The 20,611-nt window shown below is 37.4% G+C and overlaps 3 protein-coding genes and 1 non-coding gene across 8 annotated transcripts; 1 reads left to right on the top strand and 3 right to left on the bottom strand.

Moving 5' to 3' along the window:
• The first annotated feature begins 118 nt into the window (after positions 1-118).
• On the top strand, positions 119-190 carry TRNAG-UCC (transfer RNA glycine (anticodon UCC)). Its single transcript has one exon. It is a non-coding gene; the product is annotated as a tRNA-Gly (tRNA).
• A 6,722-nt stretch (positions 191-6,912) lies between these two features.
• LOC135587372 (uncharacterized) lies at positions 6,913-11,261 on the bottom strand. Of its 3 annotated transcripts, none has more exons than XM_065078696.1 (4): positions 11,067-11,261; positions 10,051-10,738; positions 7,475-7,610; positions 6,913-7,205 (listed from the first exon to the last, which is right to left on the bottom strand). In XM_065078696.1, exons 2-4 carry the CDS (start codon positions 10,598-10,600, stop codon positions 7,196-7,198), a joined length of 696 nt encoding a protein of 231 aa, XP_064934768.1. In that variant the 5' UTR covers positions 10,601-10,738; positions 11,067-11,261; the 3' UTR covers positions 6,913-7,195. The 3 variants fall into 3 exon arrangements, with proteins under 3 accessions (XP_064934768.1, XP_064934769.1, XP_064934770.1); XM_065078697.1 differs by having other exon boundaries at positions 10,108-10,738; XM_065078698.1 differs by lacking the exon at positions 6,913-7,205 and having other exon boundaries at positions 7,475-9,788; positions 11,067-11,260.
• Positions 11,262-12,617: 1,356 nt separating this feature from the next.
• On the bottom strand, positions 12,618-16,545 carry LOC103993321 (probable NADH dehydrogenase [ubiquinone] 1 alpha subcomplex subunit 5, mitochondrial). 3 transcript variants are annotated; one of them, XM_065078693.1, is made up of 5 exons: positions 16,239-16,545; positions 13,964-14,167; positions 13,267-13,564; positions 12,887-13,168; positions 12,618-12,779 (listed from the first exon to the last, which is right to left on the bottom strand). In XM_065078693.1, the coding sequence occupies exons 1-3, from the start codon at positions 16,450-16,452 to the stop codon at positions 13,272-13,274; spliced, it is 711 nt and encodes a 236-aa protein (XP_064934765.1). In that variant the 5' UTR covers positions 16,453-16,545; the 3' UTR covers positions 12,618-12,779; positions 12,887-13,168; positions 13,267-13,271. The 3 variants fall into 3 exon arrangements, with proteins under 3 accessions (XP_064934765.1, XP_064934766.1, XP_064934767.1); XM_065078694.1 differs by having other exon boundaries at positions 12,618-12,772; XM_065078695.1 differs by lacking the exons at positions 13,267-13,564; positions 13,964-14,167.
• Positions 16,546-17,879: 1,334 nt separating this feature from the next.
• On the bottom strand, positions 17,880-20,179 carry LOC135587371 (probable WRKY transcription factor 48). The gene is made up of 3 exons (XM_065078692.1): positions 19,397-20,179; positions 19,145-19,306; positions 17,880-19,048 (listed from the first exon to the last, which is right to left on the bottom strand). Exons 1-3 carry the CDS (start codon positions 19,777-19,779, stop codon positions 18,619-18,621), a joined length of 975 nt encoding a protein of 324 aa, XP_064934764.1. The 5' UTR covers positions 19,780-20,179; the 3' UTR covers positions 17,880-18,618.
• Between the last annotated feature and the right edge of the window lie 432 nt (positions 20,180-20,611).

Below are 20,611 nucleotides of genomic sequence, written 5' to 3'. Positions count from 1 at the left end.
TGAATGGTCAAATCAATCAAGCGGTTTGTTTCAACTTGCCAACGCGCGTTTGATTTGGGGAATAAAGAACTAAAATAATTATATATATATATATAATTTATAACACATAAACATAAAGGCGTCTGTAGTCCAAAGGTTAGGATAATTGCCTTCCAAGCAATAGATCCGGGTTCGATTCCCGGCAGACGCAATTTTTTTAAACAATTTTCTTTTATACTTATGTACTATCATTTCCGACCAACAAATTACCCTTTTTTTTTTTAGTGCTTTTTTTCTAATTCTCTTAAAACATTATTTACTATCTAAAAGAATGATATTAACTTTATTATGACTTCCATCATCATCACTATTATCTCTCATCCGATTTGGATTCTTGTCTCATCATATCATATTCGACATTTATATTTAAGAATAAATTATTTAACAAATCTTATATTTTTTATTTATTTTCTAAAGAGGGCTTCTTTTTTACTTTAGTTTTGTAATCTTTTATTTTTTAAAAGAGAATATTACTCTTGTGACTCCCGTTGTCATTGCTAGTACCCCTCTTCTGATCTTCGTCTTGTCTCCTTATCATCTTCCCGATATGATCGCATATTATCTTTTTTTTAAGTATTTTTTTTAATTCTCGTAAAACATTCTTTACTTTCTAAAAGGATGATATTAACCTTATTATGACTTCAATCATCGTCATTATTATCTCTCCTCCGATCTTGACTCTTGTCTTCTCGTGTCGACATTTATATTTAAGAATAAATTATTTAATAAATATTATATTTTTATTTATTTTCTAAAGAGGGCTTCTTTTTTATTTTATTTTTGTAATCCTTTATTTTCTAAAAGAGAATATTACTCTTGTGACTCTTGGTGTCATTCCTACTATCCCTCTTTTGATCTTCGTCCTATCTCCTTATCATTTCTCGGTAATGATACGATCACATATTACCTACTTTTTTTTTAAGTTTTTTTTTCTAATTCTCATAAAATATTCTTTATTTTATAAAAGGATAATATTAACCTTATTATGACTTCCATCATCACTATTATCTCTCCTCCGGTTTTGACTCTTATTTCCTCATGTCATATTCAGCATTTATATTTAAGAATAAATTATTTAACAAACCTTATATTTTTATTTATTTTCTAAAGAGGGCTTCTTTTTTATTTTATTTTTGTAATCCTTTATTTTCTAAAATAGAATATTACTCTTGTGACTCTCGTCGTCATTCCTACTATCCCTCTTCTGATCTTCGTCCTATCTCCTTATCATCTCTCGGTTGCCTACTTTATTCCTTAGTTAAGCACTCCTATATTGACCCGAAGTCTCTTATTTTCAACTATCTTAATGAGAAGCTCATTGGCATCGAAGTTACAAAGGTCCCCAACCTCTATCCTTTTGCCTTGTCATTACCTCTGCATTCTTCACCTCCTCAGCCCCCCTTTATGACCATGTGTCTCCCTCCATGAGAGTAAGAGATTGATGACTCTATAAATCTCATCTTTATAGTATCATGACATTACCATGCCTATGACCCTACTATTCATCGTCTCTTATCTGCGTCTTTTTCTTCATAATTGATAGGTAGCTATGCAACACTATGGCACTCCTCCAAGTCTATCTTCATCTTAACCGTTGCTTAATTTTGGGTAGCTAAGTCCCTTTAAACTCATCGTTGCTTCCTCGCTTTTTTAATCATCTGCTTCAAAACATTTGTGTTCTTCAAGCAATTTTCCTTAGTTGACAAAAAGATATACTACACCTCTCATGCATAGCCCTCGCCATCAAGTTGTAAGGCTCATTTCGATTTTATTATCTTTTACATTCTTAGTAGTAATGTTTACTTGCTCGATATTATTCTCTAACTTATTGGGCTCTCTCAAGTAAATATGAGCTTTAAATTAGTCTAACTTTCTAACAACTATGATCATATCTCTATATGATCATGTCTCTCCCATGGGACTCACTAGTACTTACACTCAAAATTCTCCTTAGTGGTACATAGCCTTCATATATTGATGACTAAAGCTTTCATATGATGCAAAATTCAGTACAGCATGAAAGACCCACTTCTATAATACTATGACATTCACTTCTTAAATTCATAGCTCTTTTTATTATCACATTGAAGTATAGCTCCTAATAGCTTCCGATCATGCCTTCGTATAATTGTCCTTCGCTGGACATCTCTCGTGTATGTCATATTGCCTCGAATTGAGCACTAGGATTTGCTGGACTATGTCATCTCCTAGTATATCTTTGTTATATTTTAATTATTATATGATAAACTTGGATCGTGATCTCTCAATATCTGTTCTCCACCAGCACATTCTAAGCTTCCATCACTTTCAATTATATTCACTTCTTCGGTAATCGACCTTTGTTTACTTGCTTTTAGGTCATACATAGATGAAGTGCAACTCTAAGATAGTCCATCATCTAACAGCTCTCAAAGTTCATTGACTTCACTAAAATTGTTATACTATTATATGGATACAAGGCCTTTGGCCCTAGCATAATCTACATTACACACATCTTCCTTTGTGGCAACTTAAATGATAATACTACAGCATATTCTTCAAAAGTATCTACCTCTATATTCTTTTGTCTCATGCCAAGGCCTTTTAAATCTAATTTTACCTCTGTAAGTTGAGTCACCTTAGTCCCTATGTTAATTACTTTACTAACATATGCATGTGCCTTGAAGCTCTATTCGACTTTGGAATAATATAAAATGAGTTCGCTTCATTAGAACATGAGACCCATATAATAATATAATCTCACTCTTATCTCTATAAGAGTTCATGTCCTTAATCTCTGTCCAATGAATGTGCCTAGTATCTTCGTGCCTTTACATCATGTTTCACCTTCTATGTTGACTCTCTTTATGTGACTTGAGCACTTCACCAAGTTTTACCTAAGTTGCTCTAATCCTTGGATTACATTAAGTTGATGTTGGTCATCATGTCTACTCCATATGTCAGTCCTCCATTGAAAATGATCTCCGGCTCCAAGTGTGTCATCATCTAGTGTTGCCTAGAGTTGCTCCCTCATTTGATCTCATACTGCATCTACCAATGTATTATCTCATAAGAGATCATGTGATGACTCCATGTCATCATCTAGTGTTGCCTAGAGTTGCTCCCTCATTTGATCTCATACTGCATCTACCAATGTATTATCTCATAAGAGATCATGTGATGATTCCAACTTCATTTAGTCTAATCAGACCCTTATAAGTCAATCTTAATCTTGCCCACTTTCGATGTGGGACTAATTAGGGGTGTTACAACCCCTCTCAACATATGTAGTCTATTGTATATGATTCTCCCTCTAATTGCCAATATCAAGCCGTAGCTCAAACTTAGCTATCTCAATCTTTATGTATTATATATTTTTTTCTTGCTCGTTTGTCCTCATAATACATCGTGTATAAAAGGTTGGTCATTCTTTTAAATGTCAACCTTGAATATTTGCTCGTCTTAGTAATTCTTTTTTATATGTATCTACACCCTCCCTCAAACGATCATATGTGTTGGTTGCGTTCAACACAACCCCACTAAGTCCCCCATATTTGTATGCCAAATATTTCTAAGTGTACTTATCACGCTCTGATATCATATGTTATAGATTTAGTTAGTTTTGCCTAAATCGTACTATCACAAACTTAGTTGGAATTACTTAAATTATTAAGCATATTTGTGTTATCCGTCCATAAAGGGTTAGCTTAGTTGCAACCTCGTTTAGATTCCAAAGGACTTGTAAAAGAGTAAATTGATTAGTTCTAAAAATAAATGATGGATAAGTCTTGCTGTCTCATAAAGAGGATAGCTTTACAAATAATTCAATAAATACTTGGTGTGCAAGAGAGAAATAACAAAAATGTCTACCACCACAAGAGGTTATTGAGTGGCCTCCACATCATAGCTCCAACTTTACTATAACTATGAAAGTTAATTCACCTTTTTGTGCCCCTCCTTCTTTAGTTGTAAAGTTGATATTTGTTGTGGGTCTTTAGTTTCTCCTTGAAAAACTTGAACCACACAAGGGTCATCACCTTCTATCAAATATAGGGAGTAAGAACGACATTAACACCAACTTCATCATGTGCATGAACTCCATTCTAAGGATCACTTGAAAGTCATCCAATAGTATCATCATATTAGTTGTGCTTTCGCTCCATATCTTGATCTTAATAGGGACCCCTTTTGTTAGCCCGAAGATTTGCTTTGCCTTCGAGTTTATCATCTTCATTCCACTTGGGCTCTTCTCTAGGTTCAACTTAAGTCGTCTTACTTTTTGATCGATAATAAAATTGTAAGTACAACCCGTGTCCACCATTACACGAGTTGTTCGACTATTTAGCTTGATGTTCATGTACATTAGCTCATTGCTCCCTATTTTCTTTTGCTTCATCTTCTTGTTCTCCCCCACTTGATCTTGCAATGCATTCAACAAATGCATTGCTCCCATATAGGATTCTTGCAAATCCTTATTATCACTATTGGATTTCGAACTACTCGAACTAAGGGTGATAATTTTTCCCTTCTCCAACCTCATTTTGCTTAATTCACCATAATGTTTTGCCATGTGAGATTGTAAACTTCCGTTATTTGATCGAACTGTTTGTCCACTCTAATACCATAATATAATAAACTTAGCTAGAATTACCTAAGTCATGAGACACCCTTACATTATCCATTCGCAAAGGACCAACCTAGTTGTACCCTTGCTTAAGTCTCGAAGGACCTAAAAAAAGTAAATTGATTAGTTCTGAAAATGAATGATAGACAAGTCCCAACATATAACAAAGAGGATAATTTTATTAATAATTTAACAAACACTTGCGTAAAGAGAGAAAAAAGAGAAAAGAGAAAATATAAATTTTAAAAGGTAAACTAATAATCGTAAGTCTACGAATGGCTACTTACTGAGTGCCAAGTGGGTTAACAAGTTTCTATAATCTTAATATACAAATTTGTGAATTCAATCAATGCTCAATACTACCCAAAATCCTCATCCAGTCCTGGGCCACTCGAGTGGTTCTAGAGTACTGAGATGGCTGACATTTGGCTCCACATCACAACTTGCAAAAAACAAGTCATGACACACGAAAATTGGGTCATTTTGGAGCAGTTCTACCCATTTTGGTGAGCGATCATTCCGTAGTCTTGCAAACTATTCTTGCTTATAATTTTTAAGTAAAAACACATAAAAACAAGGTAAAACACATTGTCAAATATATATGCAAGTAAACAAAGGTGATGAACGATCTATTAATGAAGGTATTGTGAGTGCACGATGACTATCTATGACAGTGCAACACCCTTGCATATTCATTTGCAAAGGACTAACCTTATTGAAACATCTTATGGTCCAGTAAAGGCCTGTAAAAGAGAAGATGAGTTAGAGAAAGCATTTTTCTCGGGATCCTACGAGTAGAGATTTTACCAAACACTTGATAGATAATATAAATTATAAATATAGACTTCGCAAACACTGAACAGTCATGTAACAAATGATCTCTCATGATCAAAAATCCCCACAAGTGCCCATATGACGCTACTGTGAAACATGGCAATGAATCAACCTTACATAATATCCCAAAGACCTATTCAATCATATAACATCTGAGTAGCTCTAGGATGCTATACTGGCTAACACTCTATATCACCATACGAAGTTAAAAAATTTTAAAATAACTATTTGGATGATATATTTTGGGATAGTTTTAAATTTATACGATGGCCATAGACAACCTATATTTACAAAACTAAAATGATAATTAAAACTAATCAAAATAAAATTATCAAATCTATTGAAACTCTTTATATGGTATGTGAAAAAAACTAAATGACACAAATATAAACAAAAATTACATCTAACATCCGACTTTTATAAGTTATTTAAAAGTACGAACTTCTCTTCATTTTCTAATAGTCTAAAATGATATGATCATGAACGTTGCTATGATGGAATCAAATTTGTCCTTCAATTGATGAATTTTTAAGATTTGTAACTTCAATTATAATCATAATTTATTTTTTTTATATTTAATTTCTTTTTCCCTTCCTTGAGCAATATGAGAAACGACATTAGAATTATTCTAAATATTATCATGTGCAACTTAATACCTTTAAACTAATTATAATTTATGCAAATATAAGATAAATTAAATTGGCTTTCACTAGGTAACAACTTATATCGAGTTATATAATTAAGATATGGATCAACTTGGATGATAAAACATCTTAACTAAAATACAACTCTAATAACAAATAGGTTTAGGAGTAATTTACAATGAATATGGATTTTTTTATGATAATAAAATAAAATTAATAAAAAATAAGATAACTATCAGACTAATCAAGGAATAAAGTTCAAAAATATCTCTGCTTATAGACGATAAAATCATACCATTAAAAAAAAATTGACAATTGTGTTCTCTCTCATCTCCCAGGTAGTGTAAAAAAATAAATTCAATTCATTGACTCACTTCCGAATAACACATTACAAGATCTAATATATGATGATCATAATTGATAAACTTGTAAGATCTTAAATCAATATTTGTAACCTCTAATAACAATCATAATTTAATTTCTTCCAATTTTTTTTATACATTTGCTTCTCCTTTTTTTCTCCTTAAGTAATGCAGTAAACTTGATTAGAATTAATTTTAAAAAATTAGATTAAAACTGTTCTAAATATTGCCATGTGACAATATATAATATAAGATACCCATAAAATAATTAAATCTATTATAAATACAGTTCAATCCCAATTTATAAGTACTTTTAAAACATGGTCAAAGGTACTAAGCAACAAAATATATCGGCAAATGACCAGAAACCAATCAGGGCAAGAAACTTCTCTTTTTCTTGGCAAAGGGTGATGGCTCATGGATCAACATGGACTGGAAAAATATGCACAAAGGTGCCAAAATCTTTAAGAACAAGCTGAAGGTTTGAAGGCCAGAAGAACCGTCAAACTCTTAGCGGCTCACTGTTATCTGATCGTATTTACAGAACATAATTACTATCAAACAGGATGCAGATAGTGTCTCTGCAAGAAGGGCAGGCGAAAAAGAAAAGGGTGACACATTACATTCGGATCAATCTCTTGAGAAGGTTGCAAATTTCTATTGCTGAGATTGCAGGAGATCTTGAGAACTGCTCATCATCCAGTTCTTCTTGCTTACAAATTACTGCAATCAGAACAAAGACATGTGATAGGCATTAGAAACATGCATATCATTAAATAGTAGTATTCATATTACAGAAGCGGTTAGCAACATGAAATCTCTAGTTACATAGCTGCCCTTAGTGCTAGTGGGTATATATTGCCATCCAAAACATTGCTAGGATATCCTATATAAACACTAAACAGATGTAACTATCTCAAGATTTTTTAATGAAACTGGTATAGATAATTACAAGGGTGGAAAAAAAAAAAAAAAAAACCAAACCTGCCTACCTTGGGTATCCTGAGGAAGACATATTAAGGTGATTTACTGAAGCATTCTTGTGAAAGTGAACAGAGATTAATCCACCGCGAACCGAAGATTCAGAACCATGAGATCTGACTATGGAACTCCTTTGTGAAAAAGCTTCTAACAGAACCACAAAAAGTATGAAACTGAGAAGCTTGATCAGTTAGATATTAACTTCCAGGATGTAATTACATCATAACTTGCAACAGCAGCTGTATTACTAGAGAGTTCGAAGACATACCTGATTGCAACTAATAAATCAGCACCTTAGAGGACAATTTAGGTGCCATGAAAACGAACTAGTGAAATATTTTTCATTGTCCCACAGATGTCAACACTTATAATCATGATTTCTGATCAGTTATTTAACGATTAAATTAGAAGAGAATAACCCCAATGTGCTGGAAGCTTGTCCAAGAGTACAATTCCAGCAGAATCTGGAACCAAATCTTGAACAGATAGATTCCCAAAATGTTTTCATTATAAACTTCTGCAACTGAAGAAGTTATTGCACAACTTCTCCAAGTTTATATACAAAAAACTACGAATAGTGATTAATAACAAATATTGCTAACTTTACCTTAGAAGTGAGTGTTCATGATTCACAGTGCACAGGATGGACTTTTTATCATTACATAGATGTAAATAGGCTGATAGGACAATCCAAACCTGGAGAAACTATATTTTCCTTTGATGCTTATTGCTATACAACAAATCACAAGTGAAAAAACTAATATAGAAAGGGACACAAACAGCTGAAAGTCAAAACAGACCAAATTTGTTTCAGCTTACATCAGAATACACCAAAATTAAGCTTAATTGAACATTAACTAAAACTCAAATCAGAGATTGATATAAATACTTTATATATAATATTAATTAATAAGCAGTTTAGTGCCCTTAAACACTTAAAATAAACCAGATACAGTTTACATTTATATACGATCAAATCAAACACAATTGAATCTTAACATGCTCGAAAAAGAAAAAAAAAAGATCCATATAAATATCATAATCAGTAAATGATAGTTGCACAAGGAAAAAAATATAGAGATGGTGTCATGACCCGGGCCTGATGGGCTAATTGACCTATTAACTTCGTTTGGTCTAAACCACTGTCCTCGTCAAGACTCAGCATAACCCATATCAAACTCTAACATAGTGCATATGAAGCGTAGCTCAATGGTGGCTCCACGCCATGACGAGTCCTCTGACTTCATCCACGGATAATCCTTTTCTACTTGAGCCCCCTCACCATGCCCAAATACTAGGCCGACTCTGATACCAAATGTCATGGCCCGAGCCTGATGAGCTAACTAGCCTATTAACTTCGTTTGGTCTAAACCACTGCCTAAAATGCTTAAACTGAAGTTGATAGTAGTACACTCATCAGACCCTTATAAGTCAATCTTAATCTTGCTCACTTCCGATGTGGGACTAAACATGGATGTTACAAATGGTGTACATTATATAGTGTATACCACATCAGGTTGAATTATGTTTGGACTTCTCTAAGTGCTAAGCTTCATCAACTATAATACGAAGCTGATGAAAACCCATTTTTAAGCACTCTGAATCAGTTGTCAGCCATAATTTGGGGCTAGGTATTGTAAACAGAATAAAACTGAGCATCAACACCATATTTGTATATCAATCCTAACATTGGAGTCATGTATAAAGCATGACAACAGATTCGGCAGTTCATCATAAGCCATTTTCCAGAAAACTATTGGCTTAAAAGCAGGATAACTAAAGAGCCATGCATACACATGAAAGTTGCAGTCATTGTAATTTACATAGTGAAATATTTAGATACAAGAATTGGTGATGTAAACAGGGAGATGATTACACCATTTTAAACATGTTATTCTAACGCAATTCACTCATATATATGAAAGCATCAAACTCAAACATCAACATTAGCTGAAAGATGGCTGCAGATGAAAAGACAACTGAGATGACCAATTGTTTCAAATTCTTAAATTGATATTAATTCAAAATTGTCATTCTAACACAACTTTTGTCATGATTCTTGTCAGTCTTTGTCTCATAAATCAACCTTCAACAATACAAAGTTAAACTTTTAAAGAAAAAGGAACAAGATGATCAGCTGTTTCTTATTACTGTTCTCAGATAAGGCATGCTATTCTGGTGAGGTTTTTGACTTTGATTATGGCAGCATCAATATTGGGTGTACTAGCAACATCTGCAAGCATCTTGATTTGTATGAACTAGCATCAAGCAGAATTAACAAGACTTTCTTATACCTAGCAGAGGGTTACTTGAAACATTCCTTTTCTGCAACACAGAATGTAAAACAACACATTGTAAAATATTTGCACTTCAAGGGATCTGACATCAATATATGGTAAATAAAGCACATAAATATATATGTCAATGAAGAACAAATTCTTCCACAATATCTTACATCAATTACTTGGTAGCAACACAACCCAAGAAAAAAGAAGCTACAAAATGCTAGTAACTATACTGCCATTGATATATAAGTAACAACTTCCAGTAAAACTTGGAGGTACCAAAAATCATGGATGCAGTATACCTTGCCAGATTATAACAAGGCAGAAAAGAATGGTAACAATCAAGGCAAAGAAGTTGCCTGTAGAAGATGTCGACTTTGTGTTCCTCATCTTCTTTTTCATCTGCTCAATCCTTGCCCGCTTCATCATGGAAAGCTCAGAAATCTCCCTTATCAGCTTCTGATCAGCAGCATCCAACGATGGAGACCTGGGAGGCCGGGGTGGTTTCGGATGCTTTTTGCAGCCTTTCTTTTTCATTTTCTCCGCTCCCACCTTCTCCTCCAGAAGCCTCACCCATTCCTCTCCTCCATCCCTCTTGTCCACTGAAGCTTCTGCATTCCTGATAGGAAGCTCAGCACAACCAGGCATACCATTTTCCAATTTCACAGCTTCTTCATGTTTCATGAATCCATCAATGCCCAGAAAGCCACTCCATTCCTTATCCAACACTCTTCTCCCCTGCCCTGCGCCGCAGCCCACATCTCTTGCTTCCTCTTGTTGGTTTATCATCGTATTCATGCCACTTTCCAAATCCACCAAAACATCTCTATCTACTGATATTTGTCTATCCATGATAAACACAATCAATATAGAAGTTTCCTTTTCCCTTATCCGTCACGGCCCTAATCCAAACAGAAGCCCCCACATTCTCGTTATAATTTACGAAGAGCCACTTAGAACACCTCCAAATATTTCAAAAATCTCATCTTCCTGCGTAAAGTTAAGGTCAACGTTAGAATCATCGCCCAAAAAAATACTGGCTTTAACGCCCGAAATCGAGAAGCCAAAAGAAGCAAATCATCTTGTCGTGAGAAACAACCAAAAATCTCAAAATGCAGCTACTGCATCTCCGATTGAACCCAATGTACTTGTTCTGACCTAAAGTCCAGATCATATTATCCCAAAGAAAAGAATAATCATTGGAGGAAGGCAAGAAAGCTACAGAAGACAAAAAAACACCAAGATGGGCCAAATATTACACAGAGTTCGTGCAAGAACAACCACTACCAAACAACAAAAGGAGATCGTCAGCGCTTACCATTTTCCACCGGGGAAACAAAGCGTATGACCAAATCCAGAAGACGGCACGGGCGTGTCGCCCATTTCCCCATCAACGAACACCGAAGCTCCTCAAATCGGAGAGGGAATAGGGCAAGGGGAAAAGGATGTGTCGGCAAGGCTAAGACGAAACACAGGAAGAAGACGGAAGAGAAGGATAGAAGAGAAGAGCATAACAAAGGCACGAGAGAAATTGATGAAATAACGGAGGAAAGGTGAGCAGTTGATTCGCGGGCCTCCGATGGCCTTAACCTGTTCCATCTGGCCCAAAACATGACATTGGATCAACGACTCTACAGGTGACACGTGGTAGCCGAGATCAGCAGTTTCCCGATGGTGCGCTGATCCTAACAATATCTTTGCCATGTGATAAGGTGAAATTGATTCTACATGACCCCGTGGTAATTGCCGACGCTAAGCTGGTCGTACTAATATGTGTGTCACGTCAATTATTTAGCGAAATTGATTTTATATGTTCCCATGTTTCGAATACTATTATAAGTTGAGGGTGAGAATTTTTTCGAACATGAAAGATATATGTCATTCATACCTCTTCTTACAAAAGAAAATAAATAAATATTTTTTTAAGATAAAAAAATGACTATATCTCGTGTCTCTTATCAAGATATTTATCTATATATATCTTTGTGTCTTTATAGAGTGTTTGTTTAATTCCTTCAATGTTTTTAATCATAAATAAGAATATCATTTTTATATAATATAATTATTCTAATTAACAAACTAATGATATAATATACTTGATACGACATATTCTAGTATCGCCTTCACAACAACAGTCAACAACGTGGAGCCTCGAAGTTGACATGGTGCACACATACCAATATGATATTTCGGACCCCTTATGTGATAATAGATCGTGCTTGTGTCACTTGGGGTCATACGAGATAACGTCACATAGCACGGAACCACCTTGGAAACATGTGAAACAACACCACATGGCATGGAACTATGCAGATCAATCGACACCTTACGGAATGTATGAGCAAATCGACGGAAGCATCGACGATCATTAACGAACCACATATGATCAACCCCTTGGCTAGCACCAGGCGATCGAACCTTGGACACTAAAAACACAACACCTTCAACTCAACCTCATATTGACGTGCTGGAATTTTACGTGAAAGAACCCACCTCATATTGTTCTACCTTGGGTCAATCCAACTGACGATGCTCCGACACAACCTGACATCGACTCTCTCGCCTTAAGAATCTGCATGAACCACCTTGGGTCCTTGGGATCGAGTCATGTTCACTCCCTGACGATGACGTAAAGTTGTGTAACAATACCTTTTAAACTTTATTGATATGAAATGCTTAATAAGCCCTTCGTTATCTTCAGAATTGGCTGAATCTCATGAGTCAGAATCAAAATAATAACCATATCACTATGTTTATGAGAAATTAATAAAATATATTGTATTTATCTCTCTAAATTTATTTAAAGTATATATATATATATATTATTTTTTTTTTGTGTGTGGGGTCATGACACAGTTCTCCAAGTATTGTACGGATCTCGTTTCACCATGGTGGTATCAAATGTAACGGTTTACATGAAACATATTTGACAAGATTGACACGCTTGCTCATACCTTCATCTCTCCATGCATGCCATTTTCTCCTCACCTCCGTTTAAACCATTAGCCGTTGCACTTTCCATCACTGAAACCTGTCAATAAATGTACACAAGAATTCCATTAGATTGGCAAAATCTAAGAGCCAGATCAGTATTAGATTACCCTCCCCTGTATAGATCTTGGGGGATCTATTGTGTACCTTGGGAGAATCTAAGAAGAGTCCAGCAGCAACCACAGTAATGTCCAATTCCACTCGATGTGCTGCTTGTCGATACCTGAGGAGGAGATGCTGCGAGGATTGTGTGTTAGCCCCCTACTTCCCCTCCGCCAACCCCGAAAGATTCACCTGCGTTCATAGGATCTTTGGTGCCAGCAATGTCGCTCGAATGTTGCAGGTTATTGTTCTTCCTGCATTCTTGCTATAATCACAATCACTAGTTCATGTGCCCTTCTCTGGATCTGGAACATATGAAAAAATTTCCTGCAAAACCAAGACATTTAATTAGACATGGTCAATCCAAAATTAAAGAGAGAATTTTCCAGCAACAAAACACAAGAACTTATATAATGAACATGTACTCGCATCAGTGTGCATAAATATCTTGCAGCAAATTCCAGTGGAGCAAAGAAGACAAGCTGCAGATGCTATTGCATTGGAGGCCTACTGGCGTGTGCAAGATCCAGTTTACGGGAGTGTTGGGGTGATATCGATGCTGCAGAGGGAGATCAGCGTCGCCCAACGTGAGCTGGCTGAGACCCAGGGTCAGGTCTCCATATACACCGCTCAAGTACAGTCCCAGTCGAATCAAATCACACAGGTCCAATACTTGGTGGATAATGCACACTTGATTCCAAATCAACCTCCCATCCCTGGTCTCTGCCAACCACCAGATATCCCTTAGAAGTTGATCCAAAGTTCAAATGCTTCATGCAACAATTTCTGGTAGAATTTTATTTTAATTTTCTTTCTTGTGAAGACTATTAAGATGTTCTAACCCTTATAGCATGAACTGAAGAAATAAATGTTAGATCAACTTAATGGACCTGACATTCCTGACTAGTTCTTAATATCAGAACGTTATTGACTATTTATATGAACTAACCTTGCAGCACAACTTTCAACAAATCCAAAAAAAACTTTCTTTAAGAGTTGCATCACATATATCATAACAATGTCATGACAAAGGATCCTTCAAGCAGGTTATGTTTTTGCTGACTCCTAACAGAATTCTTATCACAAGAGCAAGGTAGGCTATTAATGATAAGCATAACATACCAAATGATAAGAGCTCTTGAGACAAACATAACTTGAGACGACTGAGCCAGAGGTTTAAACCTTTGATTGAAAGACTGCCCCTACCGTCTTGAAGAACTCCATTAGGAGTTAACAAGGTCAGTGTCAAGAGACATGTTTGGGAAACAGTGTTGACTTTAATGACTTCATATTCATAGTCTTCAGGAACATGCCATGGCTCCCACTCTATAATTAAATATTTAAAGTAGAAAAGTATAAGTAATTAAAAACAGGATAAGTTGCTAAAAGAAAAAAGAAACAAACAGCAAATAAACTAGAGATTTCGTTGTGAGATGTTCATGACAAGAGAGGACTTCAACAGATAGATGAAAAAGGATTTCTAGATTTCACTAGGACCTAGCTCCTCTCAGCTGATGTCTTTGAGCATTACAAGCCAACACAAAGAAGAGAGGTCAAAACACTCAACCTATTTACATAAAACTTCCAACATCTAGTTCTCTCTTCTCAAGTTCTAATTTTTTTGTTCGCTTTTATCATTATTATGACTACCAAATCATGTTAAAAAAAGATAACTACTTATCCATATGAATATGATAAACCACCGCAACCATACCAGAATGCAAGTATGTAGCAGTTTAACTCCATATGTAACCACCAACAACCATACTAAAATGCGAAAGAAACAGTTGCTCTGTATGGACTTATGTTGATATGACATTCTTCCTAATCTTGATGGTGCATCATTTAGAGCCAATGCCTGAAATGTGCATTCCCTAAGTTAAGGAGAAAAAGATTGACAAATGTGATCCTAGAAATCAAAGCAGGGCATGATATACAAAAAGACACATCTTATGATCTGCAGAAATTGTGGAAACAAACAAACCAGAGGCATTTATTAGTTTTGGCTTCAATCAAGCTTTCATCTGTAATATATGTCAAACTTATACACTAAATTGCAGAATGGAAATTTCTCTCACATATTCCTGTGTTGAACTGCACCAAACTATGTCTCATATATTTGATGTGCAAGACTGTCTAACTTGACTTGTAAGAAGGTTGAACTTCTAAATCAAAAGCTTGAAGCAACAACTGACGTTAGTCACTAAATACAGCAGCTGTAAATCATACCTTCGCGATTGTTTCTTTAGTTTTAAAAAACTAGATCCATCCTGAATTTTGATTTTCTCTTACTTGAGACTCCTAGAAAGACATCTAGTCCAGAATTTGCAACCAAAATTACGTGGCCAGAGTACTGAACTCACTAGTACTTGCCTTGGTGTCCACATTTATAGACTTAATACATTCAATCACTATGCATAAACACATTAATATTGGACATTAAATAGATAAACATTCCATTTGTCAGCTTTGTCCTTTTTAGTGTATAACAGCAAGATTTCAGTTCAGCCGATGTTAGCATCATCCTTGACCATAAGGATAGGCATGAGAAATGATGCAAATGATGACAAAAATGAGTTTTTACCATCCCTGCACTGAAAAACAAATATAATACAAATTCATTATTTGACATAAAGAATGGTGATATCATTTTTAAACAAGATAACAACCTTAGTTTCAACCTGCATCTAGTAAATCAGACAATTAGTGCAACCTAGGCTATGAGGTGCCATAGTTTCTACCAAATTCTGGACAACATTAGGAAGCTTGATGTGTGGATATGTTGAGTGTGCTAGCCAAGTCACATTTTAAAATTAATATGATTCAGCAAAGCATTGTCTAACACCATATTAGACAATCACATCTGCACTTTTCTGAAAAAGCAGGCATAAACCAGATCTCAAATGAGATAACAACTAGCAAGAATAAGACAAATTTCAACATGATGTAGTTGACTAATTTTAACATTTTATGTTCCAGCTAAGTATGTAGGTTACACAGGAGCAAGTATTGTATAATTGATCTCATTGTCAACCACTATTCATCATCCTACCATCCCGACTGTCACAATATGCATGAGCTGTTCATTCAAAGAAAAGATCATCTTTTATGGCATTGCCATCCCCATAGTCTTCCTTCTCATCGTGAAACCTATAAAGGTCTTCATTCTAGTGAGACGGCGAGAACAGACAACAAGCAATTCTATGAGACGGATAAGCCATAGAATACTGAAGAGCCTACTCACTCTAAATACCTACTATTTACTAATAAACATGTGAGAAAAGGATGAAAATCTCAAAGATCACTGCGTTTCAGACCCGGGAAGCCCTAAATCACCAATCCGACTCTGGCGAGGAACAGAAAAGAAGAGAAAGGGGGGATCAGAGCAAGGGCGGACCGATCATCATGTAGATGAGGTTGAGATTTCCAAGGGCTTCCTCGATGAGCTCCTCGACCTGGCCAAATCCGAGGCGCTTCTCGACGGCCTCCCTGTCCCCTTCCTCCCGACAGACCTTGAGGCGACAGCGGGTTAAGATCTCGTCATCTACAGCCTCGCGGTAGCCCTCGTCCTCGAATGTGCGGATTCCGAGGGAGATGAGGCAACCTCCCATGGGCCGGGAACCACCTCAAGTCCCACGATGGCCGTCGTCTCCTTCATCTCCGTCGCCACCTGCATCCACGCGCTTTCATGCCGATTGAAATGGAGAAACTAAAAGGTTCGACAAAGATGAAGATGACCGGTTCAATGCGTTAAAACGTCGATCCAACGGCTCAGATTGTGCACTTTGGGATTTGTTTTAGTTCCGCTTGAGTATAGTTTTTAACCGGTTCAACGGCCCGACCAAACCAGGTCCGATTCGACCGGGTAATCAATTGATTCGAACCTAAATTAATTATATATGTACATTGGATCCATTCATACCCCTGGATTTTGCATGCTGTTGTTCTTTCTTTAGTTTTGGTCACGCGCTCACGTAATCCGAAGTAATTGCTTCCCGTGCTTTAAGATTAGAGACCCTTCATGATCCATAGAAGCGCACGAGCTGTGAGTCGTCAACGAGGATAGTTTTATCATTTTAAAAAATAAGGGCTTCCTTGCGCCATTTTGGAAATGAGGAACGCTATATAGGAAAATTTAAACTTGAGGCTTGTCTAGAGAAATCGACTAAAATTATATATATATATATATATATATATATATATATATATATATATATATATATATAATTTTAAAATTTGAAAGATAAAATATAATATTTTAGTGAAAAAAAGAGAGAGAAATGATGATGCCAAATAATATGTCGATCTAATTATATATTACTCAAGTAATTAGTTATTTTTAATATCTCGATCCTTATATTTTTAAAATTTATATTGAGATCCTTATATCAAATTAAAATATTTAACATTATTTCTTCTTATATCAATAATTTTATTAACGAAAAATATTATATAATTTTCATCTCGCTTTAGTTTATCAATGAATATATATTATATTTTCGTGAAACAATCGATGATAATATGAAAAAAAAATAAGATTAAATATTTTACTTTCATAAGTATAGAAATCTCAATATAATTTTTAAAATTATATATATCGACTAATTAGATGAGATAATTTATAATTAACTCAAATACTAACTTATATATAGCCATCCACATGCCCCTCCCTCTCTTTTGAGGTTGCCTCCGCCTGTCCCATCCTCAAACTATGTTCCTTCCATCCTTAAACGCCCGTTGACTTTGGTCACGCTGCAGGTACATATTTGGACGAGTAGAACAATGAGACATTATTGCCTGGTCTTTGAACACTGAGATCAAATTGCAGGTGATAAGGCGTACACAATGTTCCTCGATGAAGCCCTGTGAATTCCTCTTTAATAAACTGAGATGTTTCCACTTCAACAATGTTCATTCAGAAGCCACTCCTTCCCTTCCACTGCTTTCTGACTCCATCAATCTCCTGCTGCAACTGGAGACCGCATTTAGTAAATCTCATATTTCCTAGCAAGACCAGTACATATATGCACCGCCATCATCATCTCACTCATCTTTTTCACCTTATGTTTGAAAGAATGAAAGGACAAACACAAAGAAACAACGCATTAAGTTCATCCAGAACCATCAGAATTGCATTCCTACTGCTGTCTGCAAACCTGCAGTGCATTTATGCAATGTCCAATCTCAGTGGCTATCTGCTTTGACAGGCAGCATGCAAACGGCAAAATGAATGAAAAGGAACCATAAAGTCCATTCCAAATGAGATGAGGAAAGCTTTCTTCTTCATACTCCCTCCCTGGCTGTTCTTTCCTGCACATTCCCCTCATTGTGAGGTTTCTTTCAGCTTTTCAAAGGTGAAGAATTGAGCACATCACCAGTCCTTCACACTCACCCTTCCCTTTCCCCAACTCAACTCGCTCCACCCATGACTCTGATCAACTATCCTACAACCCTAACCTTAACACATCTCCAGTTCTATGCTTCTGCATCCCTCGGTGAAATCTCCTAAAGTGGCTTCTTAATGACAAGAATGCAATCTTTCAACTGAAAAGTTCAGATAAACAACTCAATATACAGAGAGTTACCGAGAGTAAGTAATACAACATAATCAGCAGCAGTAGGTAATCTGTGCATACGGGAAAGAACGGCTATGATTTCTTTATCCAACTGATCGGAGTCAGAGGAAAATATTTGTAGGAAAAATCTCCTAAAATGGAGGAGAAAACACCAATCTCTGTCAGGAGAAGGTCGACCAACGTACCATAACTCTACGACGACTACTCCTTTCTTATCTCTGAGGGTATCAAGTCCTGCAGCAGCCCGTCGTCCCTGATCGCGGACTCGGCCGTCTGACTGCGGCCCTCGATGGAGGCGGTGAGATCGGAGGTCACCACGAGGGTCCGTGGGGCGGCTGAACGGTTGAAATCAAGCGGGGGAGGCGCGAGGTAGCTGCTGAGCAGGGGGAGTTGGAACTCCTTCGTGTTCACCGGAGGCGAAAAGACAAACCCAAGCGGGGGAGGCATGGACGGCTCCGCCGGGAGGAGCGGAGGCGGGGGAGGTGGCGCATGGTGGGCGCCGCGCGGCACGATGGGGCTGGGGTGGTTGTGTTGCCCTTCGTACGTCGTCACCACCACGGCGGGATCGTCCGACGACCGCTCCACCCGCTTCTTCACGCCGCATGTTGCGCTGGTGCAGCGGTAATAGCTCCTGCAGCAGAGAGCCGACAGAAGAAGCGTCAGGCCATGATTGCAGCAAGTTAGGGTAGCGCAGTGGAGATGGAGTGGCAGAGGGAGCAAATAATACCTGGGGAAGCGGCTGTTCTTGACGGCCTTCTGTCCGTATTTGCGCCACCGGTAACCGTCGTCCAAGTGGTCGACCTCGCTCCGCGTCTCGAACGCAAATCTCGGCTCTTCCTGAGGCTTCTGCCCCTTCTTCTTCTTCTTCCCTCCTTCCTCCTTGCATCTCCTGCCATTTTTGTAATGTTTCCCCAACATTAGCTTCGATTTCAATTCCATATTCAAAGATAGCTACAAATCGCAGTGTCGTGTGGCATACTCTTTCGTCTCGGCCTCCTGCTCGTTCGCCTCCCCCGCGGTGGCGGGCTTGGTCGGGTTGGCGCCCGTCTCGGTCGAGGAGCACGACATCGACGACGGGTTCGCAGGGAAGTTAACCGCGTCGGAGGACTTCGCTTGGACCGGAGGAGGAGCAGACGCCACACACGTCGCTCTTGCGGCCGGTTGTTGGAACAGGAAGGACGACTGGTGCAGCTCCTGCAGGCCGATCAGCTCGAGGAAGCCCCTGTCCGCGCCATCAGCATCGAGGAACGTCCCTCTCGGGGGCGGAAAGGTGGACGGCGACTGCGCGGAGAACGGCAGCGGGATCTCGGCGGCCGGTTCCTCCATCGTCTCCTCATCTCGCTTATCCATCATCATCATCATCTGATCAGCATCAGCAGGTACTCGCCTGCTCTCTCGCTCGTGAGAGTTAGGGTTGGCTTCTTACGGATAGGAACTAGACAGAGAGGAAGACCGGAGAAGACAGAGAGAGAAGACGTAGCTTTTTCTCCTTGTTTCTCTTTAACCGTGCGGGGGGAAAAGAAGGCAAACCAAAAGGGACAGGCGACCGGCGATCGCAGGTGGGCGATGAGGCGTTGATACGGGCGGCGATGGGGAGCGTCGAGCGCGAGCGGCTCGTACGAGGACAAAGACGTCTGTAGAGAAGATAGTCACACGTGTGGGTGTGGTGTGGTGTGGTGTGGCGCATGTGATCCGACACGCGAATGACCTATCCATCAGTTGCGCGTGTACTAAATCTGAAGGGCCTCTTATAATTTTGGTGACATTAAACTTATTTTCAGGAGATACTTAGATCTACTTTTTTTTTTGTTAACGCCAAAATTCGTAAGAATAATTAACATGTCAAATTGGGTAGATTTTTGTTGAAATTTTATCAAAAAAATATTATTTCAAAAAAATAAGACAATGATATAGGAGGCATTATGTCTGAAATATTTAACGCAAACAACTTGGAAGAATTTATATTAGATCTCTTTAAAGGAAAATACTCAAAATTTATTTATTTTTACCTAAAATATTAGGTTCCAATTACGAAAATAATAATTTACTTTAGTTGTAAAGGAGATAAAAAATAATCATTTACTCTTAATTGCTAGAGGAGCAGGAGGAGAGACTAGAAAGCATTTAGGTGTCAGTAGCCACATCTAACTTTGGAGTTGGAAGAAGCGAAGAAAAGTTCCATCTTTGAGCACGA

This window comes from Musa acuminata, chromosome BXJ1-8 (assembly GCF_036884655.1).
Source record: "Musa acuminata AAA Group cultivar baxijiao chromosome BXJ1-8, Cavendish_Baxijiao_AAA, whole genome shotgun sequence".
Lineage (NCBI taxonomy): Eukaryota > Viridiplantae > Streptophyta > Magnoliopsida > Zingiberales > Musaceae > Musa > Musa acuminata.
The sequence above is the reverse complement of the archived record's forward strand: the minus strand, read 5'-3'. Positions and strand labels throughout refer to the sequence as shown.